The 24,489-nt window shown below is 42.5% G+C and overlaps 2 protein-coding genes across 2 annotated transcripts in view; one reads left to right on the top strand and one right to left on the bottom strand.

Annotated features, from left to right (window-relative positions):
- Positions 1–3,856: 3,856 nt before the first annotated feature.
- Positions 3,857–7,888, top strand: MESD (mesoderm development LRP chaperone). The gene is made up of 3 exons (XM_088540188.1): positions 3,857–4,061; positions 6,600–6,832; positions 7,553–7,888. Exons 1-3 carry the CDS (start codon positions 3,894–3,896, stop codon positions 7,815–7,817), a joined length of 666 nt encoding a protein of 221 aa, XP_088396314.1. The 5' UTR covers positions 3,857–3,893; the 3' UTR covers positions 7,818–7,888.
- Positions 7,889–18,419: 10,531 nt separating this feature from the next.
- Positions 18,420–24,489, bottom strand: part of CEMIP (cell migration inducing hyaluronidase 1) — a 51,622-nt gene continuing 45,552 nt past the window's right edge. The window contains exons 25-28 of the mRNA XM_010214145.2: positions 23,920–24,006; positions 23,454–23,611; positions 19,824–19,924; positions 18,420–18,946 (exon numbers count right to left, since the gene is read on the bottom strand). Coding sequence (XP_010212447.2) covers positions 18,819–18,946; positions 19,824–19,924; positions 23,454–23,611; positions 23,920–24,006 — 474 coding nt within the window. The 3' untranslated portion in view covers positions 18,420–18,818. The remainder of the gene's footprint in view (positions 18,947–19,823; positions 19,925–23,453; positions 23,612–23,919; positions 24,007–24,489) is intronic.

The following is a 24,489-nucleotide window of genomic DNA, read 5'->3' as shown; positions in this document are numbered from 1 at the left end:
TTGTTTTTAACATCTATTTTGTCTTAAATGCTTTGGTGCTAAGCAAGTGTTTTGTGGTCAGTACTCAGGGTGGTTACTTCATGAGAGACCACGTGTTGGGTCTGCACCCGTGTCAGGTCTGCAGAGGTATCACGGCCCATACACTGGGGAGGCGACCTGAGAACCGGTGTGCATGTCGCAAAGCCGTGGGATTCTGCTTTTACTTATAAATATATATATATATATATATATATGTATATATATCGATCTGGAAGAATGGTTAACCAACTAGTTGTGAGAGCATAATGCAATCAGAAAGTTTTTTTTCTTCTTTTAAAATGATTGTATTTATAAATAAAAAGTTTTCATAATAATAGCTGGGCTTCAACAAACAGGCTTAAACTTGACATTTTTATTTGTTTTCTTTATATTGTATAGTTTAAAAACATGATATGTGAGGTAAGAAAAATATATAAATACTGTGAATATAAATATCTCAGTCATGTCTAAAATAGTAGTTAGCTCCTGTTGTGCAACTGAAAGACACTACAAAAAAAAAAGTGGATTGTATTTTGTTCTCTTTGTATTCACCCTTATTGTACTGTTGTTTTCACCATTTACCGTATATAATCAGTGGTTGTCCCCTGCTGCTAGAACGGATATTTAATACATTGACATGGAAAAGAAACATTTTTATGAACAGGAAAAGGCAGGTACAAACCTCTTCTTCCATCGAATAGAGGGCTGTGCCCTGCTTTCTGCTCACTCAGTCAGTAGAGGCTTTCTGCTCCAGGCCTGGTCCACCACCTACACGTGTGGATACTGCTCCTACCCCAGTGTTTGATAAGGCCAGCACCTATGAGGGGAGGTGCCACACGGTTAGTCACTCGTGTCCCCTCTCCCTCCCCGGAGCGGGCAAAAGGGCCTAGTACAGCTCAGCAGAGTGCTCGGCTTGGGGTTCGGAAGCGCTTCATGGAAGGGCTGTAAATGCTGTTGGTAGGAATGGTCTAAACGGTCCATCGTAAACAGGAATCCCAGACCCTCCCTTCAGACTCTTAGGTCTGCTTTTGTGGAGATCAAAGGAGAACACAATATTTTGAACAAAATGTGCAAGGGCCCACCCTTCCTGGATTGCACATCATGTCCTGCAGCTGTAATACTCTACAGAAAGGGTTTTTTTTCCCTTTTCTTTTTAAAATACATATCATGAGAGAATTGTAATAGATGGTTTCATGGGATCGCTGCTGGAAGTCTCTGCTCATCCACTTCTCCATAGAGTGTGTGTGTGCTTTCTGTGAAGAGCTGTTGATCATTACCAGCACCTTTAATTCAGCAGAAGTTCTTGTAATGTGTTACACGAGATGTAGGTGCCAAAACTGACCTGCAAACCTGAAATTTAAGTGGGACTCCAAAATTAATTTTACATAGATTGTGGAAATTAGACTATAAATGGAATTCCTGCGGGAACTGTGTAAACCTTATTGACATTCACTTAAAGTAATTCTTAGCAGGGTAAATTAAATTGTATAACCGATACATAGATTTAACTAGCACAGATCTGCAGCAGATCTTGTGGTGAGATGAGTATTGACAGGAACGCTCTGGAGTTTCTGAATTTAAGAATTACAGGTCTGGTTTATTGCAGCTGACTAGACACTCAGCCTTCATACTCTTCCCATCGCCCTGCTCCACCCAGCCTCCCCAAAAATAAAGCCCAAAATGGATCCAACAGGTAATGATACAAATGCATCATTTACCAAGAAGCTCAGTGCAGTCAGTATTTAATTTATAGAACATGCATAGAATAAGATACATTTATGGTAAAGATAGGCCAAAACTGAAATCATAATCTGAATTTCAAAATCAGTACCTGAATCAGAACCCTGTGATCAAATGAGACTAAAATCTTTGATCTCTAATGTGGGAACATTGAAATTCAGGACTAGATAAAACACCTGATGTTTGCAGTCTACAATGAAACTAGAATTATCAGATATGTTCTGTACTGTAGTGATAATAGTGTTGGCTGCAAAAGCTTTAAAAACTTTTGAGGAATATGAAAACGTTTAAACTATAAAATATTTGTATGATTCTGTACGAATTCTAGGATTTTAGAGGATTTTACTTCTAGATTCTGTGTTCTATACTCTGAGCAAAACATATGTGGCTCAGTAAAAATAAGATGCACTTTAGTTTGCCCTGTCAATGAAATAAATAGCTGTTGTTTCTCATTAGAATTTGCATGGAAAAGAAGAACAGTAAAGCTCAGATACAGACTCAATAGGTGTCTGTCCTGCAGCTGTCTCCACAAAGAGTGCAATTACTTTGAACGAGTTTTCCCAGGGTACACAATTCTGCCTCAACAGAGATAGTTTCAAGGTCTGAGTCAAACATGGAAAGTATCTTCTCTGAAATTAAAATTTTATACGCGCGACAAACAAATGCATAGTGTTGTTTGGTACAGTGATCTATCTATATATATATATATGGATCTAGTCATTCACTTACAAAAGGAAATTTGACTTCTTTTGAGACCCGCATGTAAGCATGTTGGTTTGATTTGTTCTAGTAAAAGAAAACAGAACTGAAGGAAATACTTCCCAGTAGAAAGTCGGTGAAAATGGATTTTGTGATACAAGTCTAGCATTCTGTAATTGACTATTTAGTATTTTTTTCCAGTGAATGTATGCCTGATCCAGTAACAACAAACTTACCAGAATCACATTCTAGTAAACCTCACTATCATAGCAATCTGATATACAGTACCTAATATTATTTTTAATGAGAAATTACTGAGCAAATGTGCTCCTTAGTGACTTATTGGACAGCTTTGTGAGAAATATTTGACCAAACCCCTGGTTGCTGTGCATTTAACAAGCTTCATGAATAGCCATGGCCTAACAGCTTCCAGGTTGTCAGACACTGATAATATTTGTGAAATTTTAGAAAATGAAACCCCTGCTATGGAGGCTGTTGTTTATTGGGATGCCAGAACTTGGGGCACTCACTACCATGGTGGTAGTTAGTGTCTCCCTGGAGCAGGGCCCGAGGCGTTTCCCCAGGCTTGAACTCCATGCAGTCCAAGTTCAAAGACAAAGGAGAAGATGGTGCTCTTTGTAATTAAGGTGACTTTCCTGAGGGGAAAAAGGAAAGGCTGAAGACTGATCCAAGCATATACAGACAGTGAACTGCATAATTCTGTGTCTGTCAGATAAGGGACTAGTTGCTCCCCTCTGTACAAAAAGAAATCTTTATCTCGGACAATTTTTGTGGTGCTCAGATAATTTAGAGTTATATTTTACTAACAAAACAGCTTTATTCTTAGAAGTACTAAAAACCTAATATTGTTATTGGTTAAAATCAGCCCCTGGTTAAAACAGACCAGCTGTTTTGTACACAACACTGAGGACAGCTATTTGGCACCCTCTTAAAAGAGCAGCAAACCCAAATCGCTCAGTGTGTGTCCCACGCACTATTCAGCCATACTTTTAGAAAAGACCAAAAAAAGAAAAAAAAAACCCACACAATAAAGCACAAGGACATCTTTCACTCAGCGGCGTGGCCCGGTCGCGTACGGGACAACCCCCAGGGCAGTCCCGTGCCGGGTGCAGGGCTGAAAACGCCTCATTGTGCCCGGCAGCACCACATGGCGCGACGTGACAAGTGGCCGGAGGAGGACGGGGGTGTCCGGGCCCTGCTCCGGGCGCAGCCCCTCGGGGCCCACCCGCTCCCTCCCTCGTTGCCGCTCGTTGCCGCCCGCCGCAGCCCCGCGCGGCTCCCGGCGCTGCTTCCCGCCCGCTGCTCCCTCCCTCCCGGGCCGCCCCGCTGCCCCTTCCCGCCTTCCGGCTCCTCCCTCCAGCCGGCCCGGCCGCCATTGCCCCCGCCCCTTCAGGCCGCCCGCGGCCGCTGAGAAGATGGCGGCGGCGGCCGCTCGCTGGGCGCTGCTGGGGCTGGCGCTCGCGCTGTGCGCGGCCGCGGCCGACGAGCCCCAGGGGAAGCGGCGGCCGGCGCCGGCCAAGAAGAAGAAGGACATTCGAGACTACAACGACGCGGACATGGCGCGGCTGCTGGAGCAGTGGGAGGTACGGGAAGGGGCCGGGCCCGCGCGCGGGGCGGCCGCGCTCGCGCCGCCGTGTCCGCAGCGGGGCCTGTCCACGCCGTGAGGCCGTGTCGTGCAAACACGCTTATCTTAAACATAAGCTGTTCTGGCTCTATGAGCTATTTGGGTGCATGGAGAAGAGATGCCTCTAGCTAGAGCGGTTGTAAACATCAGGCTTCCCACTCTGTAGCAACTCTGTGACAAACAGGGTGAGGATGCGACTCTGTCTTTAGCCCGAGCAGGTCTCGGGGTCAGCTCCGTGCTGCTCGGGTGCCCGTCGCCGCCTCGCGGGAGCTGTGACAGCAGCTGGAGGGGCTCCCGGTTCTGGGGCACCGCCGGGGCACCCACGTGCGGCCAGGGCCCTGGGAGAAAACGGGAACAGGGGCTCGTAGCTAGGGGTTCTGCATGGTGCTTTGGATGCCCAGCCACGTGGCATTTTGCAGGGTAGGATCTAGGATGTATGCGAGGAACATGGCAGAAGGGAGAGGGGTGGCCAGAGGATATGGAAAAAGAAAGGGCATGGGTGGACTTGATGAGGGGGGGACTAAAGGACACAGTACAGCCATTGTGCCTTTGGGTGAGGAGGAGTAAAGGGCACAGAGCTGTACAGAGTCGAGCCTCATTAGTGTCAGCTCAGTGAGATGGATCCTGCTGCTTTCCCTTTCCATGGTGATGAGTGTGGAGGATGGCGGTTCCTGGGGAGCCCGGCACAGCTGAGGCTGTGGTTCCAGTGGCTGGTCCAGAAGGAGCCTTTCCCGTGGGGCTCTGCTGCTGCGGCCGCTGCCGTCGTTGGCGCAGCTGCCCGGTGGGTAGAGTGAGCGAGAGGGAGGAGAGGAGCGCGGACAGGGCAAGAGAGGGGGGCTGCTCCAGCAGCCCCACTGCAGAATGGGAAACTGAAGCTTAAGGAAGATTAATTACCTGTATCTTCTGCCTTCTTGCATCCCCTTTCTCATCTGCAGGACTGCATCAAATACTGTGATTATATAAAGGTGTTAATTTCTGAAGGATTAGTAACACTTCCTTCTAAAAACTGGGTTTGCTAAAGCTGGATTGTAATCTTCAGCTCCTTTTAAGTTAGCTTTGATAGAGCAAAGGGGAGGGGGTGCAAAGTTACTGCCAAGGCAACTTTCCAGACTTTTCAGTTCCTTCGAACAGGTTCCTTTTGAACAGGTTTTGAACAGTAGACCAGGTTTGTCAAAGTTAGAGGAGCTAAAGGATTTCAATTTTGATGCCTCAGTGCTTGCTCTGGGACAGGCAAACAGGTTGTCATTCTGTGTGCTCAGCCCTCGCCTCCCGTGGAGGTGGAAGAGGGCAGGGAAAGTACCAAGCTTGATGTATGCCACAAAGGACCTTCCCTGGTGGAAGGGGAATCTGCAGTCGCCTTGAATGCCGAGGAGCTGGAGACAGAACTTGGAGTCTGGTCTGGAAGTCCTTCTGTGACTAAAATGTCATATTCTTTAATACAGTTCCTTATTGCAATATGTGCCAGGTGGGTTCCTCAGGCTTGACTCTCAGCTAGGATAATACTGTTTTATAAGCATTTATTTGAATAGTAAAGGTAGCACAGGTAATATTCATTAGTAAGTTGTGTTGTCACTCTAGCTATAATTTATTTCTGTATTGTATAAAGGTTATTTGAAAACTTTTGCTTCTGACTTTCTTTTTCAGTAGCGAGAAGCCAGTTGGTCTTGTGCTAACCAAACTAGTATAAAATGAGGATTGACTTGGTTTTACTTCTGAAGAAGGTTTTTCATTTCATTCGCATAAGATTTTATACTTTCGCAGTACTTTACAAATACAACTACTTTCCAGTTCCCCCTGAAATAAGCCTTGTCCCCGCTGAGGGCAGTGGGACTTTCCTGGGGCCGAGGTTCACTTGCTGTGGAATTTTCAAAGGCACACATGCTTTATACATGCAAAGTTGAAACAAATATCTAAGTAGCAAAGAAGGAAACGATCAAATTTGAGTCTTTTATAATTTCATTTCCGTAAAATAAAAGTTGTAAACTCGCTCATCAGAAAGATAGCGGTTTTCATAATGGAAAAGAGGGAAAAGAGTAAAGGTCACTCATGTGAAAGCTTAAACTTTAAAGGGTATGGGGCAGTGTGAGTGTTGTGTGAACTCAAATCTGCATGTGTAGAAATGATCTAAAAATCAGGCTGGGCTCCTGACCTTTGAGGCTGCTGAGGAGGGAAATAATTCATATTTCCTAATGGAGTAATACATATTTTGCTGTCTATTTGAAATTAAAACAACACTGAAAATATCTGCCTCAGTTCCTACTGATGTCCTAGTGCTTGATGTATCGTGAGACACAACTCACTTTTTTTTTGCTGCTGTTTTTCTTTTATTGTTGTTATTTGAGAATCTCCATTGTTAAACTAAACAAAATTTCTTCTTACCAAAGCAGTGTAATTCTCTAAACAATGGGAAGTTTCAGAAAAGGACCAGTTCTGTGGGAGTGAGGCTTGTATAAATGGGCATGTTAAACTTAAAATCTGTTTTTCTTTTTCCAAACAGAAAGATGATGACATTGAAGAGGGGGATCTTCCTGAACATAAGAGGCCTCCAGCCCCAATAGATTTCTCAAAAATCGATCCAGGCAAACCTGAAAGTATCCTGAAGTTGACAAAAAAGGGGAAGACTCTGATGATGTTTGTTACAGTGTCGGGAGAGCCCACTGAAAAGGAGACGGAAGAAATTACCAGCCTGTGGCAAGGCAGTCTCTTCAATGCAAACTATGATGTGCAGAGGTAAGCAGCCGCACGCAAGAACAAACTCCTGGCTTTTACCAGATCCTTGTTTCTTCCTTCGTGAGTAGCTTTTTAACTGCTTGTCCTTTGCTCTACCCTTACCCTATACCCTGTCATCATTTCTTTGTTTCTGTATCAGTTTAGATGTTGGGTTTTTTTTTTAAGTCTAGAAAAATTTTGGTGTAGTGCACTGATCTTTTTTAAAGCTTACTCGTGGTGTACATATAGTCTAGTTGCTTTTTCTCCGTATGTTTCAGACATTCAACAATTTTAGCTGCAATAGTTTGCCTTTACATGCTTGATAGAAAACGTCACACATAGAAGTCTTGTTACCACAAAAGACTATTCATTCCCTTGCCTAAAAATATGTCTCTTTGTGAGAGACAGAGGATCATTTTAAAACAGAGGAATGTTGCACTCTTGATACTGAGAAGAGTTGCAATAAGTGTGTGAAGCAGATTTAATACATATTAGGGATTTTTATGCAGTACAAAATTAATTCTTAAGTGCTCTTCATATTCTTAATTCCACCTGGTTATTTATAAGTTTAATACTTCTTATATGTGCTCGTAAATTCCATCCCCATTCCAAACACCAAGACCAGCCTTACCACTCTTATCTGTGCATCTCATATTTGATGTTGCTCTGAATTGAAGCAAAATGTTTTAGCACTTGAAAGGCACAAAGGTAACTGAAGCAATGTATATCTCTTTCCTCTAGGTTTATTGTTGGCTCAAATCGTGCCATATTTATGCTGCGTGATGGTGGTTATGCCTGGGAGATCAAAGACTTTCTGATAAATCAAGAAAGGTGTGCGGATGTTACTCTGGAAGGCCAGGTTTACCCTGGCAAAGGAGCAAAAGAAAGTGATAAAGTAAAAAATAAAACAAAACCTGAAAAAGGAAAGAAGAAAAAGGATGCAGACAAGAATTCTGAAGGCATCAAAGAGAACAACCGAGCGACCAAACAGAGAGATGATCTATGACAGACTCATGAACCAGACTGAACACTGCTCCGTTGTTCCTGGCAGGGAAATCGTGCTGCCATACAATTCCTGGCTTTACTGGGGGGAAAGGAGGAGGCGGAGATCACTGAGCTTAAAAGACTTCTGTGTTCAGACATACCAGTTTACTCATTAATGTTGGTCACTTGTTTAGCAACAACACAGGTACCAGACTTTGACTACTTCAGTGTTTATTTTTTTTCGTTGTTTTTTTTAATGTTTTTTTTTTAACATATGAATCTGTGCATCTAACATTACGAAGTAAGTGGCAAAGAAAGAATACCATCTCAGCATACACTAGTGTTCCTCTGTAGTAGCAGCTCTCCATCTAGAGGATACAAATTAGTCCCTGATTTGTAGTTGCTGCTGCGTAGCAGGATACTTTACTAGAAGATGCTTCTGGGCACCAGTTTTGCAGGATTGAGGGAGCCAAATACAGAGAGTAGTGTTACCACTGCCAAAGATGCCTGAAATCATAAGGCTTACGATTTATGTGGTTATACTGCCTCTTTCTTTAAAATAAACCAAGAACCCTTCTGTTTGCCCCCTTGAAAATCCATGTAAGTGCCTAGAAGTGTAATACAAATTAGGCAGAGATTGAGCACTTTATGTCAGTACAGACATTGGTGCAGAAGGGAGATTCTCTGCCCGTCAGAAGTGATACTATTGAGGCTAGTGGAACTACAGAACTAGCATGAACACTGTCCCAGTGAAAGGAAAATCAGATTCGTGGCATTCAAGCTGCTACTGCTGTCAAGGATCTGTGCCTGTGAAGGCAAATATTGTGCTGCAGTATCCAGAGTTAAACTTTGAGCTAGGTCACTCACTGATGTTTAATAACCACATCTCTTTAGTAGGTTTCTCACTGAAATATCTGTTTTAAATGAACATTGATTTAAATGCATTAAAGCTTGATATATGGAAACAAATTACATTCTTCTTCAACAGACTGTATAATTAGGAGGGTCTTATTTAAATGGTATTCAGTCAAATGCATAGTTTAGATAGTTTCCCATTTCCTCACTCGTTAAGGACTAAATGTGCTTAGTTTGTATGTTCCATGTTGTCTTTTTTCAGAGGATGAGTACAGTATTGGCTCTCTTCATTTGATAATAATAAGACTTTTTGTTGTTGTTTAAGGTGCTAAAATTCAAGTGTTTTGGATGAAAGGTCCTAACTGAACCATAATGGTTGGTTGTGTGGAATACTTTGATATCAGAAATGGGAAACTGACTTGCTGAGTGCTTGTTTCAAAATAAAATATGCCACTGAAGCCCACGTTTTGTTATTTTGAAGCCTTAATGAAGCAGTAATGCTTTAAAATTGTGTATAACCTGTTAATTTAGTTAAGTGTTTGAGAGGCAGGCTCACCTATCTTTGGATTCTGTGCTTGGTCATAAAGACTAAATGATGTTGGTGAAGACTCCAGGTGATGATCATTATTTGCTTTGATACTTGTATGAATTTATGATTAAAGAAAATTTTCATACTGCAGTTCACTAATCAGATCCTTGCTTGTTTGTTTGAGTGAAAAAAATAAAAGCATGTACTTCTTAAGGACTCAGTATATTTTTTCTATGCATTTATGTTAATGGTGGGTTATAAAGCAGCTGAGTTTTTGCAGTTATTTGGTTATTGCATTGGCTTGAACAGAAAGGGGGGGTGTCATCATTTCTTGTTTGTAACTAATTTACTTTGTCAAGTCCTGCCCCACACCCACTTTATTTTTTTAAATATTTGACACAACTTGCATAGAAAAAAAGTATTCTGATCATGATCAGAAGTGTGTGAAAATGGGCTGTAGTTTTTCAAAGCTTACACAGCATAATTTTTATTGTTGCTTTGAATCCAACTGATTTCTGCCTGAGCTGAATTATCATGCAATGCAACCATAGGACACAAATAATATCAGGGCAAGTAATGTTACCCTAGGAGGAGAGGCATACTGTAATATAGATTCAGCTTAGCCTTTTAAACTATGTACGAGTTTCAGCTATTAATAAGTCCTCACTTCTGCTCTAAGTAGGTTTTATCTTTTCCCTTTATCGTTAAGAGGTGGAACAGCTGGAGGCCTTCTTGAACTCAGAGGAACAGCTTTGCTGAAATTCAGCCAGTCACTAAACTTGGATGTGACGTCTTTCTCTCTCCAAATCCTTGCATTGCCTGTACCAAACGCAATGTGCCTGTACACACTTTGGTAAGAGACATGGAGGTGATTCTGTTTTTACAAATATTTGTTTCATCAGTACTGTGATGGTTTTAACTCTTGACATTTTCACCTTCCTATACATCTTGATACGCTTTCGTGTGACAATTTTTACTGTAGAATAAAATAAGCTATTTTTAACTTTCATACTCTAGTATTTTAGCAGGAATAAACTGCACTGGGTTAAGGTAATACATAAATTTGCAGAACTATTTGGAGTCATAAAGTCTGCCATTTATTTTTTGGCATATATAAATAATTGCAACACAAGCATGGGAATAAAAAATGATTTCCAGCCTTGACCTGCCATGAGCGATGCAACTGCACCTCTGCAGGGAAATACTTCTAAGAGTAGCAGATGGGTGCGTTTTGGGGAAAGGGAGAAAAGGAACAGCTGAAAGGGGCCCACCCTTCCTGGCAGAGGCGAGCACGTCCCCGGCTCGCTTGGCAGCCTCCCTGTTTCGATGAGGAGGATGTCCGGCTCCTCCAGCGGGGACTGCAGCGGTGTCGGGTGCTCCCGACCACCTGAGGAGCCTGTGTCAGGATTGCCAATGCTGGAGAGACTCCTGCCTGCTGAGGCTGTAATAATAATCGTATTAATAATATCCTTAGCTTGAAAAATGTGTACGAACCAGGGAAAGAGAATGTATTATATACTAATGAGGTGCACAGACAAATTTTTACTGAAAAAAATACATAGCTGAGCATTTGCCGAGTCAATAAAAAGAATAAAGCCTTAACATGTGAGTTCATCTCATCACCGTTCAGTGTTTCCCAGATCTATGGTTTCCGCTTGCCCTGTATGCTTTTTGAAATCCGTCCTCCCCAGTGCAGTTTTGTTTCTTTCCAGTTTTATTACAAAAGCAGGAGTTGTTTTTCATGCTCCCATCTAAAATGAAATCGTGTGAGGTTTCAGACTAGCACATATTTTAAATTACACAAGCCGTTCCTATTAATATTTTAGTATTCATCTTATGTTTCATATCCAAAGCATGCCCTGCTTCTCAATCCTTTCTAGTCAACTGTTGCCTTTCTGTTGCTGTAAAACATATTAATAATGATGTGAACTTTAGCTAATTGTGGTTCTGATAGTATTAACAGCCAGCTTAGTGGAAAAATAACTGCATGCTCTGGCATTTAACACAGCAGCTGAGTAGAGGATTTTGAGAAACTAATTTTGATTTATTTTAGCCATAAGAATTAATGTAGAAGTTAAATACTTCTTTTTGTGGTCTAATTAGCTATGTAACTTTCACTCTGCTTTCTGTTCTACCCCCGTCCTTCCTATGTAGCATCACTGATCAAGCTGTATTGTTCACTTCTCAAATAACCCTGGTAAGGTTTGGAAATTCCCTAGTAAGGAATAGATTTCATCCACCTTCTTACGTCAGTAGTGCTAAATCAGGGTCTTAATGCATGAGATGAGAAAAATCAGCATAAGGTTTGTAACAGAGAAGATCCAAGGCTTGTATGGGGTTCAAGGATTGACCAAATGATACAGTGGTACAGTTTACTGGGGATGGAAGAGAAGAGAACAGAAATAAAAGCCAGATCAGCTGCAATGATTTCCTAAGGTGTCACTAAGTGAGAAGCCCTTGGGCTGTGCGAGGCACCGCACGAAACATTCTCCCTCCTGCGTTACTTATTGAGCAGTTACAGCATAGAAAAAAAAAAGCTGATGTTATTGTACTGTTCAGGGGAGGAGAGGGTTAGTCACGCTCTCTCCCTAGCTTTACTTCAGCCCTTGGACAAAAATAGGAAAAATGATAATTATTTTTAAGGGGCTTTCTGCAGAATGATTTCCTGTTGAGTCCCACCACTGCTTTCTTATTGCAAGCCACTTCCTACTGCATCCTAGCATATTTCTTAGCTGTTGAGATATATTATTTCAGCTAAGAATCAGACATAGAAATTGTAAATTATTCTACTTGCAAGATGATAGAGCACCCCTGGGTGTTTTGTTTTAAACTTACTTATACACCGTACATGGTGCTAAGGGATCAGTGTAGGAAGGAGCTTTTGAAGGTGTGTTTGTGAGGAAGACGTGCAAGGGCCAAGGGGAAGGAAGGGTGTAGTCACAGCCGTGGTTTCCACACATCCCTCCCTCATCCTTCTGGTCTGAAAGAAGGTGGTGTGAGAGAACAGGCTCTGAGTGAGTCAGATGCTGGACTGGCCCTTTGGGGCTGAAAAAAAGCCAACAGAACTTTGCTTAATATTCTGATGGAAGGTGATAGGTTGGCTTATTTGAAGACCTGAAAGTGTTGCATTAAAAACACTTTAATTTGGGCATTGGACAACTAAGTTTTTTTAATTGTCCAGCACTTTTTAGGGTGGGCGGGTAGAAGACAGGGGAGAAAGCTAGTGAGTTTTGCCCATCTGCTGTTTTGTGAAGGAGGGGAACATCCTGGAGTCATTGAGTGGTGAGAAAATTACTCTAACAAACAGCTCCTCTGTTATGTGCTTGCTCTTCAGAAGAAACACAAGAGGACACTCAGCTGAACATAACACTGGGATTCAACCCAGCCCCTGTTTTTCCATTGTCCAAAGCAACATGTAAAAGGAAAAAAAAAGAAAAACAAACAAACAAACCACTCCCCATCCCAGCTTTTAAAAGGCAGGCAGTTCAGCTGAAGATGCGGTACCAGTTTCTAAAACTTTGCCACTTATTTACAATTAAGTTTTGCCTAGTGATTTAGTTACAAAGAGCTGAACTACAGTGCACCTAGGTGAGCTCTGCCGGGGGTGGAAATGCCAAGAGTTTTCCACTTGCTCCTCAGTCCGTTCTCCACAGGTGAGTGAGCACAGCGGCTGCTCCCTCCAGACCAGCAATTCTGCAGGTTCTACTTTGCCATCTGCTGTTTGGGTATTGAAGTGAATCACTCCGGGAAGCAATGCTGGAGAACATCGGGTTGCTTGTGAAGGGCGACATTAAAGCAGCTACAGAGCCACCAACCCGCCTCTACTCAGGGCTCATCTTCAGCGAAGCGCTGAACTCAACGGACCCTCCTGGCCCCTTTGCGGCTGCGGGGCCTCCCGGCTCCTCTCACGCCAAAGGCGGGAAATTCGTGCCGGCCGCGGCCGTTAACGGTCGCGGCGGGGCCGGGGGGCGGGGCGCGGCACGGCCGCCAGAGGGCAGGCGCGGGCCGGCAATGGCGGCGGTTTTGTAGCGTGTTCGGCTTCAATGTGCGGCACGGACATGTCACAAGAAAAAAAACGCGGCAGTTGGGACGAATGTAATGAATTCCGTATAGCTATGTACAGAGTTTCTTATTATTTTTAATGGCTGTGTGTGCATAGAAAGCTCTATACACACACACACTCACACACACTTACTTGCCGTCACCTTCCTTATTTACTGAGGGAGTCGAGGAACAAACAGTATGTTATGCCAGGGGTGTCTGACACTGTGCAATGTCTCCTGTCCATTGTCCATCCTGTCTCAATATGTGGCCTGTCCTTTATGAGCTATACAGCTCTTCTTCAGCCATGCCTAGAGAGAAATACACACACACACACACACCTTTATATATGTGCATAATGCTCTGTGTGCCGACGGAGCGTTTCCCTTTTGCTGTGGGTAACATATACTTAGAGCAACCCAAGGCCTTATCAGCTCGCAGCAGCTTCATGCCTTGCTGCCCACATGAGAGTCCCGGGGTTGCTCTGGCGCACGTGTACCAGCCCCGCTGCTCCGCGCCTGTCACCCTGCCCTGCCGGAGCAGCGCGCGTGCCCTGTGCTCACCGCGGCTGCCGCAGACACACGTTTGATTTACGAGGCCGTGGTCATCTAGAACCTGCTGCTGCCGAGGGCACTTGGTGCCCAGCCAACCCTGTGAGCAGAGGGAGCAGGGAGAGATGGGACCAGTGCCAAGAAATTGCCCGTGACTCCTTCCCATGTCCCTCCAGACAGGAGTTTTCTTCTAAAAGGAAAAAAAAAAAAAAAAAAGACTTTAAGCTTTGATTTTAGGCCTTGCTGGCGGTAGCTCCACATCAGGGGTAGCACTTGTCTCGTGGTAGCTTTGCTGCAAAGAGGAGGGATGCAGGTGCAGGCCCAGAGCGAGGCGGCAGCATGGAGGTAGATGCTAAAGCCCTGCTCTGCCCCTTACCTCAGTGCTTGCCCCTGCACTTATCAACAATGAACCCTTTAAAGTGCTCTGCCAGCTTTGATCTTGTCACGCTATTAAATAGATGCCGCTTTTTTTTTTTTTTTTTCCTCCCCCCGCAATGGTGCTGCGGGGTGAGACTGTTGCCTTTGCTTTCATCTTTTTTTTTTTTTTTTTTTTTTTTTTTTTTTTTCCATGGAGTTGATCTGGAGAAGTCAAACATATCGGTAATTTCAATCTGCCATGAGTAGGCAGGGCACAATTTTAGTTTCCTGGCCTGGAGAAATTAGTCGAGATGATGCCATATCCTTCAGTGTATTAATTACTATTTTGAGACCTGATTAAATAATATGTGCTTGGATGCTGGAAATGCTGATTGTGGCCACCAAAAAAAAAAAAAAATCTCTTTTCATTTTTGGTGCCTTGAAAAAGTTTTTATAGTAGTGTCTGTTCAGCTGGCAGTGCCCCAGAGTGGAAAATTTACAGTCAAAGTAGTACTCGACCTGATAGTGAGATGCTCATAAAGCTATATAGCTGCCCACAGTGAAAAAAAATTATACATATTTTATATGTATAATTATTATATATTCTTTACAGATAATGTCTCTCCAACCTGATTTTGTTTTGCCTTTCCCACCTGCCACGTGCACAGCTCAGTATCTCCAGCTCCTTCCTGTGTCTGTCCATCGTAATATCCCCCTTCCTGCTCCCTGGGCCTTTCCTTCATGTCTCCCTGTCTCTGAGCCCACGAGTTTGACTGGGCAAATAGTCAAATGTGCGACAGTGTGTGCTGGCCGGCAGCGCCTACACAGGTTTCTTTGGCCCCGCTGCTGTCTTTTGAAGTAAGAAAGACCCTGTGCGCCTTTATCTATCTCAGCAGAGGGACCCAGTGTTGTGTGTGTTTCTCTCCACACTAGATCCAGCATAACTGCAGAAGTTTTATCTTCTCAGTAAAGCAAGTTCCTACGATTTAAGCTGGGACACGACTGCAAGTTACCGAACCCTACTGAGCAAACTGAGTTAGGTAAAAGCGCAAACGCCAATTCATTGTTACGGAGTAATAGTGAAGAGGCAAGAGACAAAAATAAACAGAAAGAATTTTGCATTGAATATTTATTTTGATAAACAATGTGTATTCCAAACAACTACGTATAATTTCAGTTGTAAGCCACAAACTTTTGGAACTACTGTCCCAAGAGCTCTTGTCATCATAAAATAGACAGTCAATGCATTACCACATTCTGCGGACATAGGGAGCTTTCAAGTGCAAAGCAGATTATCGGAAAAGACCTATTGCCGACCTCCTTAACAGCCTGGACAATGTTAAACTCCAGTAAAAATGCTTCATATGTCTGCAATTTAGTTATCTTGGTGCCATTGTAATAAATAAATAGAATATATATCTTCTTTCATTGGGAAGTCTATAAGAAAATGTACAAAACACTATACATATAATCCGAAAAAGGACCAGCTATTTCGGCGACAGGTAAGACAAGCACTTGAACAGATGCAAAAACCAAACATCCAAACAAACAGACAAAAATCCAGTCAAAATCACTCTTACAATGGCAACTGTCTGTGTGGGCAAACATGAGAACATACACAGTAATAAAAACCTTATAAAGAGGATAACTGCAGCTTGTTCAGGGACTGTTAAAAGACTGTACAAAGTAGAAGCAGTCAGTTAATTCACTAGTCAAGATGTGCAAGTGCAAATTCTAGAACAGTCAAAGATTAAAAAGCAATCATATGGCACAAAACTATTGCTGATTGATTGGTGTTGATAGTAGGCTAAATTCTGCCTTCAGAGTGAGACTGACTTCATCCCAGAAGTGTCGATGTGAGCCCTTTGCATTCACAGGATTATCTGCCCCGTTACACTGTGCTATGATGCTCTAGTGTCCGTCAGCCTTAGCAGACTGCAGTGATCCCACACTAAGTATTCACAGCATGAGCTCTGGCCCTAACTCCAAACAGGCCCCATGTGACAAGCCTTGCATCAGAGAACAAGCTACTTAAAAGTTTTCTTCTTTTAATAAGATTTTTTTTAGGAAAAAAAAAAAAAAAAGCAAAAATTTCCCTAGAGCCAAGTCTTATGATTTCACCCTGAGAATTTCAAGACTTGTAAAATTAGAAGCTACGCTTTAGCACAAATGCAACGCGCTGAACAAGCTGGTCTAGGGGATTGACCACATGGCATGATCCTTTCGGACATTTACACAAAGAGCGGGGAAGGGAAAGTGTTAGTGACACAGCCCAACGGTGCAGCGTGAAGGACAACCCCTGCCCTGGTGGTGCGTTGTAGAAAACCAAATCCCTAAGCAGGAACAGTCTTGCTTTCCTTCATGCAGTTTATCAACTGCTCAAGACAGACATGCGCTTGTTTTGGTCCGTCTCTTGAGCACGTGTGTTGCACCAACACAGTGTGACAGGTGCAATTACATGACCAGAACTGCCTCCGGATAGTGTGTACACGGAGACAGCCCACAATAACATAGTGATTTTTTTTTTTTCACTGTATTTCAGGGAACTGGTTCTGTTTTGGCCATCAGATAAATGAGGTTTAGATATGTTGAACTCAAAGTGAAACTAGCTTTTTAGAATAATTTTGTGATTTGAGGATGAAACCCGCAAACTATCATAACACATTGGAAAAATGCTTGTTTGCCTTTTAATAGCATTGCCTGGTCTGGGAGTGGCACAGATGCCTAAAGAATAAAAATAATTGTGCTGGAAGGAGAAATCCTTCACTAAGAGGCTCTTGTTGAGAGGCATGGGAGGAAACATTGGATATTTTCTTTTTTTTCTTTCTTCCTTCCTTCCTTTCTTTCCTTAAATACAACACACATGACATTCAGCTTGTTCAAAACAACAATATAGTAAGACTGAAAAGAATATTTCCAGTTTCAAAACCCAGGAGAGGCTTGAGGGGCATGTTACCCACAGCACTGCCTGAATTCTGCTGATGATTGCTTTGACTTTCAGAGCAACTGTCCTAAAAATTAAGGACAGGGCTTATAGTTTGACATCTGTCTGGTCTTTGGAATGGCACACAGAATCATTGCTCTTTCATTCTCGTCACAAGCTAATATATTTTGGATACCATGGGAAAAAAAAAAAGGCAACTTCCTTCTGCTGTATTTTAGAGCTCTTGTGACTAGGTCACCATCAGCAATCAGAACAATTTTTGTAGCAGCAGTGGCAAAGAGGGATAAAAGGAGGAAACAACACGTATTTTTGGCAATATTGATAATTTCATGTGCTTTGAAAAACTATTCTTCCTACATTTTTATCCCTCCTTAGATTTCTTAGACTCGTCAGGCTTAGGCGAAATATCACTGAATACTCTAAGTGCTTACAAAGATTTACAAGATAATGTTCAACTTCTCAGGTTCAAAAGATGTCTCAGCAGGACACACTAATCTGCCTTTATTAGCAGGTTTTTAGCCTTGAAGGTTATGCTTTGAAGAAGGGGGAAAGGAGATTCAAGAGAGCCCGCTAGTCATGGGGGTTCCTGCTCTAATTCTTCAGCTACCTGGTGAGACCTCAAAGATTCCCCTCTTGGTGGCCTGCTGGCCTCACACGGCTCTTCCAGGAGGCCTGAGACACTCACACCCGTAGCCTGAGGACGCGGTAGGAAGGCACCACACAGCAGGGCAGCCTGAGCCTGGCCCTCTGGCTTGCCTGGAAAGGGGAAACCATCACCCAGTAGCAGGACAAGCTGTGGCCCAGTATTCCCAGCTGTAAACTGGAGTCTTGGACAGGATCCTCTCTTTGGCTGGCGACTATAAACCTGCCAGTTTGGTCCTGAATATTGTTGTACGAAGGGACTGCATGGGAAAGGGTGAGGAAAATGTGCTTTTTGACAGTTCTTTCCTGTTGGCCTACGGCTGCTTGCCTAAGGAAAACCTCTACCTGAAAAAACACTGTTAAAAAACCCCCAAAACTCAACCCATAGGAGAACTGTTCTTTTCTAAGCAGACAGGAAGATACGGTCTTATCAATCCCATTTACACTTTATTTGCTCCTCTGTCATTTCTTCCCCAACTACATGCCGTGAGTTAGCACGTGCAATGCAGAAAGACCTCAAAGAGCTCAATGGAATATCTTTGAAGCCATGGGGAAAATTCTTACTGTCTAGTCAAGTTTCCCAGCATCTGAGTAATCATTCAAATACACTCTTTTTAATCTTAGATTTTTCAGCCAGCCTTCAAACTGGCATTCTGTGTTTACGTGAGCAGCCAGTAACACTATGGAAAAAGAGTGTTATGACGATTCAGAAGCTGGGAGAGACAATAATCCTCGATAGCCTTGAGATCTAGAACTCACCCTTTGAGAGGCCTGTCATCAATTAGCCTGTCACAGGGGTGCTAAAAAAAAGCAGCACCTTGTAAAAACAGTGAGGCAAACCTTGCTTTGTAACACAAGAGTCAACATGGTATCACGGAGCAAATCAGCAGGACAGCAGCTGATGATCACAGAACATAGGCTGGTCACAGAGGAATGCTTTTCTGTCACATGTGGCCGCTCTAGCTACTTACAGTAAGGTTTTGTTTTGAAAACAACAACAAAATGCTACATCCCTGGAGCACTCTGGCAATGTGCCTGTTGTGAGCAGTCAGTAGTCCGTCTATCGGGGCAGTGCTGGTAGCCAGAAGGCAAAGCAGTGTGTCCTCATAATTTCATTTTCTTCACCACAGGAATCGGCAGTGCTTGGTAGATCTTAGCTGAGTCCTCGTCGGTGACCATTTTCACCCAGACTGGGCGGAAGCTGCCTTTGAATCCAACAAAAGCCATTTTTTCTGCAAATCAGAGCACATACATTAGGAGGGCCTCATGGGTCCAATAAGCCCAAGTGCCCCCAGACGCCCACTCAGCTGCACAGATGTAGGGGGACTTGAGCACATAAACCTTCTCCAAACTAATGGCCAATTATGCATTCTCCATTAAATACTTTCCTGCTGAAGTTTAATTCTAACTGTATTTGCACGAGGCATGTTTCCAATAATTAATAGCCTTTATGTGATACTTAGCAGAAAAGAAAGAGACAAGGAAAAACCCTTTAGAGCAGAGAGTTTCAGCTGTCTACTGGAACGATCATTATTTGCATGATGTTTATGCTCAGAACCCTTCCATGCCTGGGGAAGGCATCAGCCAGTATAACACACACAACAGGGTATCATGCCCAAAAGCTCACAGTTAGAACCCATCACAGAAACATTTACAGCAGAGCAATATTCTAGAGCACTATGTGACACTGCAAATACATAGAGACACTTTGTACCATCAACTTGGAATTTTATTTCAAGGGAGTTTAAGCAGTATCAAAGTTGTTGTTCTGAGGCATTTAGGGGGAGAAGTCCAATAGCTCTATTATTAAATTGCCTTTTTATTTAAAAAATCTGGAAAATCCAAAAGAACAAGAAGAACTCTTTGCTTCTAGGAACAATTGCCAGAATGCTTTCTTTCCGTCTACAGTATTAAAATGGATGCTGTTGTGCAGAGCTGCAGTGAATAGATCCTTAATGAATAAGTAAGTAAATGACTGTTCCCAGGGTGTTTTGAGTGCATTCTTGCAGAAAAAGCAAGGCAGAGTTTAGGGGCAGGATGAAGAGGTCCCACTACTAGGATTATGGTAAAGATATATATATTAAGTTGTATTTTTTTAAAAATGGTTACCTTTTAACCTAAAACCTTCTGCTGCTCCAAGTTTTTCCAGTATGTTAGTCCACGGTCCTTTGGAGATGAATCTTCCTTTAGATGTCACCAGCACTATAGAGCTGAAGGAAACAAAGTCATTTATAAACACACGAAACGTTCCTCGCTTGCCAGACACCACCAGCAATTCCTGGCTGCATGACTCAAGAGCTTCAGCTTCGTGCTTTAGCAGCCTTCACCAGTGCTTTCCAAGAATTTCCTCATATGTTCACTTTTCCAGTCATGCAAAATCCATTAGGAAGCAGACTGAATTTGCCTTTTTTCTTTCTTTCCTTCTCTTTTTCTTTTTTTTTTTTTTAACTTAACTGGTTTCTTGGGTGGTTAATGTGTTTCCAACCAGCAGATCCAGCCTGCTTTGCTTAGAAAGAAACAAGCTCTTTCTGGGTTATTCTCAGCAACACTCCAAATAACTTTTATATCACTAGCAGGATAAATCCTGAAGAAATTCACTTGAGATTTTTGCTGGCCTGACACTTTTCATCGTTTTTTTTTACATTCTTTTACTTAGAAAGCATCTCACTATTATTATCATTACTGCCTTACTTGCATGCAGTATATTTCAGCTCAGAATATCTTGGCATTCTTTACAAACATGAAGTGATAAACGAGAGACAGACGGTGAGCTCTTTAATGTAGTGCACATCTATAATATTTAAGTAAAATCTAGCAGTTGCCCAAGCCTAATTCCAAAGGTGGTGAAAAACAAAAGAAGAACCAGTAATCATGAAGGGATAATCATATAGAGAGAACTGTTCAGAGAGGCCCAGCCCACTGAACAGAATTAACCCCACTATTTCCTACAAGATTCCCCAACACCTGCCATAGTTGCCTTGGAGTCAAGCAAGAAAGATGCTTCAGTGAGTTCAGCAGACGTTTCGCTGTTAAGCTCAGTGGGGCAGGGATGTCACTCTTGCTCAGCTCCTAATTAGGGCAGCATTGCAGGGTGATTGGGAAAACATTTGCTTAGGTGACATCCTTTCATTCCATTTTGCAGGGCTTCTATGAGTGACACTTCCAGGGACTAGCATGTCAATTCTGCAAAATAAAAGCCTTGCTGGTTCTGCTTGCCTATATCACAGCGGCCCCAAATCACTAAATTAATTAGATGACAGCTCCTGAGGAGATCAAGCGCTGAGCTACGAAGTGCAGCAGTTACATCTTAACACCCCAGCTGGATCTGGAACTGTTCAGGGGAGAACAGCAATGGATGATGGCAGAAGAACTAAAAGTTACCAGGATTTTTTCCTAGAATAAACCGAGGTGTTAGAATACTTCAGTTCTTACAAGAATGGATGGAGCTGGCAGTCTGTTTTTGACTACTTTGTGAATGCTGATTCACCTCCTTTTCTTTCACTTCACTAAAATCATTACTTTCTGTTAAGACTTTCTTGCCTTGGAAATTTAAAATAAATTTGCCAGATATTTTATTTTGTTAACCCAGGGAAATTCATCGGAAAAGTGGATTAATTTTTATAAATGCAATTTGGCTTACAGAGAGTTTCTTAAACAAAATGAGAGGCTTGTCATTGCTAGAGACACCTCTTTCCACATCTCCAGATCCGTTAGACTATTTAGAAGTTGCTGCTTTGGCAATCTCTTCATGAGAGGCAGGCAGAGCTTTCTGGGTGGCAGAGCCCTTTTCCTCTGCACTAGACCCATCCCTCCATGCAGTTCCCCCGGGGTCATGAAGGGGGACAGAGGTGACCAGGAGCCGCTGCCTTACAGACCCTCCACCTGTACAGTGTCTGACTCCAAGCAACACCATTTCTCCCAATTTTTGCCTTTCCTGGATAAAGGGATGATGGATCTTTCATGGCTGTAGCTGACAGACTTGCCTGATTGGATTGGAAAGGCCTACAGGGGAAGGGTTGGATAAGCTTTTGATGAAAGGAGAATGATTCAGAGTTTTAACCCTGGCAAACACACACAACTGAGTGAGATCTAGAGGTACTGATCATGTTTGATCCAGATCCAGTTCCACTCCTAATCCTAATCCGGTTCCAAAACTAATCCAAAGAGACAATCAGGCTCAGATCCCAAAAAAAGCTCTAGGTCCTTCTTATAGGTTCTTTAAAAGGATTATGACAGACTTAAATACTCCTGAAGCCTAATTATGATTCAAGCTTCCCTCTCAAAGCCTTACCACGTCTTGTATTTTGACCTAGACTTCCTATCAGACACTCAAACGAGGCATCATCCTAAAACCAGGGATCAGAGGCCAGTGCTTTTCCTCTCTTTGTTGCTAGCTGAGCGTCCTGGCCATTAGGCCACAGAGCTGTCTTAGGAAAGGCTCAGTTCTGTGTGAGCCCTGCATGGAGCAAGGCATTAGAGACGCCTGCTTTTCAGTTTTGGTAGGTGAGTCATTAGAGAACTGTTTAAGGATGCTTTGGTGCTATATTCATGCAGCTTCCCACACTCAGCACTGTGGACATTTAGTCAGTTTTATATTGAGAATATCAGCTGGTTTAAGGATCTCTGTGCTACTCTCATGCGGTAAAGACCTGTCCCTATCCTGCTTCCAAGAAGCCACAGAGGCTGTTTCACCTACAGAGAGGAATTGTTAAAGCACTCCAGCAGTTTTAAGTGATCTCAAGGAAGAAAGAATTCAGGCAGCTGGATTCAGCCAGAACCGAGACTGACCCTCTTGCAAAGGATGCTGATGGAGTTCTTTGCGACACCCTATTACATTATTATGAAAGAAAAAGAAGTAACTCCCATGCTTTTCTGTACTTGACATGTATTTTTGCAAGCCTTAGAATTATTTAAGACAGTAGAAACACAGCTGTATCCACCTTTGTGAAGTCCTGCTGAAACGCCTTCCAAGTTTCCACAATAAATCCTAGAACAATATTCTGTCAATCTGCCCACAGTTACTTCAGATGATTCATCAACAGCGATCATATTTTTATTGAATGTTAGGACCAGATTTTAAGTCAGAACAGATCTAATAACAATTAAATATATTCATTTCCCAATAGTGCAAACCAATCTGAGAACAGTCCCTTCAGTTAAAGGAGTCCAGAGAGTGTTTCCAATATTATTCCAGCAAATGAACCCACTGTCCTCCAGGATGCAGGAACACATGTTGGATACTTACCACCCACTTCCAAAACTGGCTCCCCAAACTTAAAAAATAAAAGCACAAAGTCCTTTATTTTTGGCAAAATACACGTGCAAAGAGCATGTGCTTTATTAGTGGAATCTTTGGGGATTTGAGAGCGTGTGCAGGCAGTAGAAAAATGTAAACTGTGCACATCTGTACACTAGAAATTGATAAATGCCATGAGTTTATTCAGGAATTTAAGTCTGCAGTTTATCTGCAATTCACTGAATAAATATAGATCTACAGTTTATTAATCAAACATAGTCCTGCAGTTTATCTGGGGCTTGATCAGTTCCTAAATCACACACTATACATTCTTACATTGCCTGCATGGTCTGTTCACCTTCGGACACTATTGCAGTTAGCAGGTACAAACCACATTCTGATCCCACTCAGTCTGGCCCAAAGTGACTAAAATCAGGAAAAGGATGAGTTTTGCACAGCATTCTTGTGCATTATGTGTTAGTAATACTAGATTATTTACTCACTGGTCTTTGATGCTGTTGACATAATTTTCTATTTGTGCTGGAATTCCTTGCAGAATCGAGTTCTTGAATGTTACTCGATCAACAACTTTTCCATGATATCCATCAATCACAATCAGTTGAATACCCTCCTCAGTCAGGAAAAACCTAATACCATCAACCTGTGTGGGAGGAAAAATAAGCTTGGTCTGTCAAAGCGACACAAATACAAAACAACTAACTATAAGAAGCAGTAATAGTGTTGAATAACACTGAACTGTTCTTTATATCAAAGGGCAGAATTCCAGCTCTCTGAGGTCAAAATGTGCTGTGGTTTGCTAGTAGAGTGAAGTTAGGGCCATATATTTTGCAAAATACAAAGCAAAAGAGATCCAACACTAATCACCCATGGTAACTTTGTAAGTTTTCCATAATAATGAAGTATTTTGTCTCATAAGTCTTACATAGTTCACTAAGAGGACTTGCTTACCTCAATGTATGCAAAGTCATCCTTTAGGTGGAAGTACTGTTTCTTATAAGTTTCTATTTTCACTTCTAGTAAGTGGTCCTTGGTCTTCTGTTTACAAAAAAAAAAAAAAAAGAAAAAGAAAAAACTAAAAAAAGAGAAAATGGTTTCTAGTGAGGCTGTCCATTACCTGAAGGGTACACTGTCAGAAAGCCTTTAAACCTAGAAATTCAATCAGCAAGAACGCTACATAACAGGTTGTGACTTGCCAAACTGCACTGCTAATGAGACTGGGCACAATGGTAACCTCTCTGGTTAGCCTGTCAGCATTTAAATTGTTTCACAGAATGGCAAAGCTTGAGTGAGGCTACAGTTGATGTAACTCTCTGAGGCTTTGCTCTGCATTCCTGCTCCAGAGGTGATGCATAAAAAGAAGCAAACAAACAAAAAGAAATATTTCCTTTTCTTCCCTAGATCCAGACTAGGCTGAATCCAGGAGAAAAAGTGCTATGCAAAATCCTTGAGAAGAGCAATACACCCAGCTATGCAGTCTCCTCTCTGACACTGCTGTTCTTACAGCCTGCAGGAGCTGGA

Source organism: Tinamus guttatus, unplaced genomic scaffold (genome assembly GCF_059628265.1).
Source record: "Tinamus guttatus ecotype Peru unplaced genomic scaffold, ASM5962826v1 Tinamus_guttatus_pri_ptg000004l, whole genome shotgun sequence".
Lineage (NCBI taxonomy): Eukaryota > Metazoa > Chordata > Aves > Tinamiformes > Tinamidae > Tinamus > Tinamus guttatus.
This window is presented reverse-complemented; position numbering and strand designations above follow the sequence as displayed.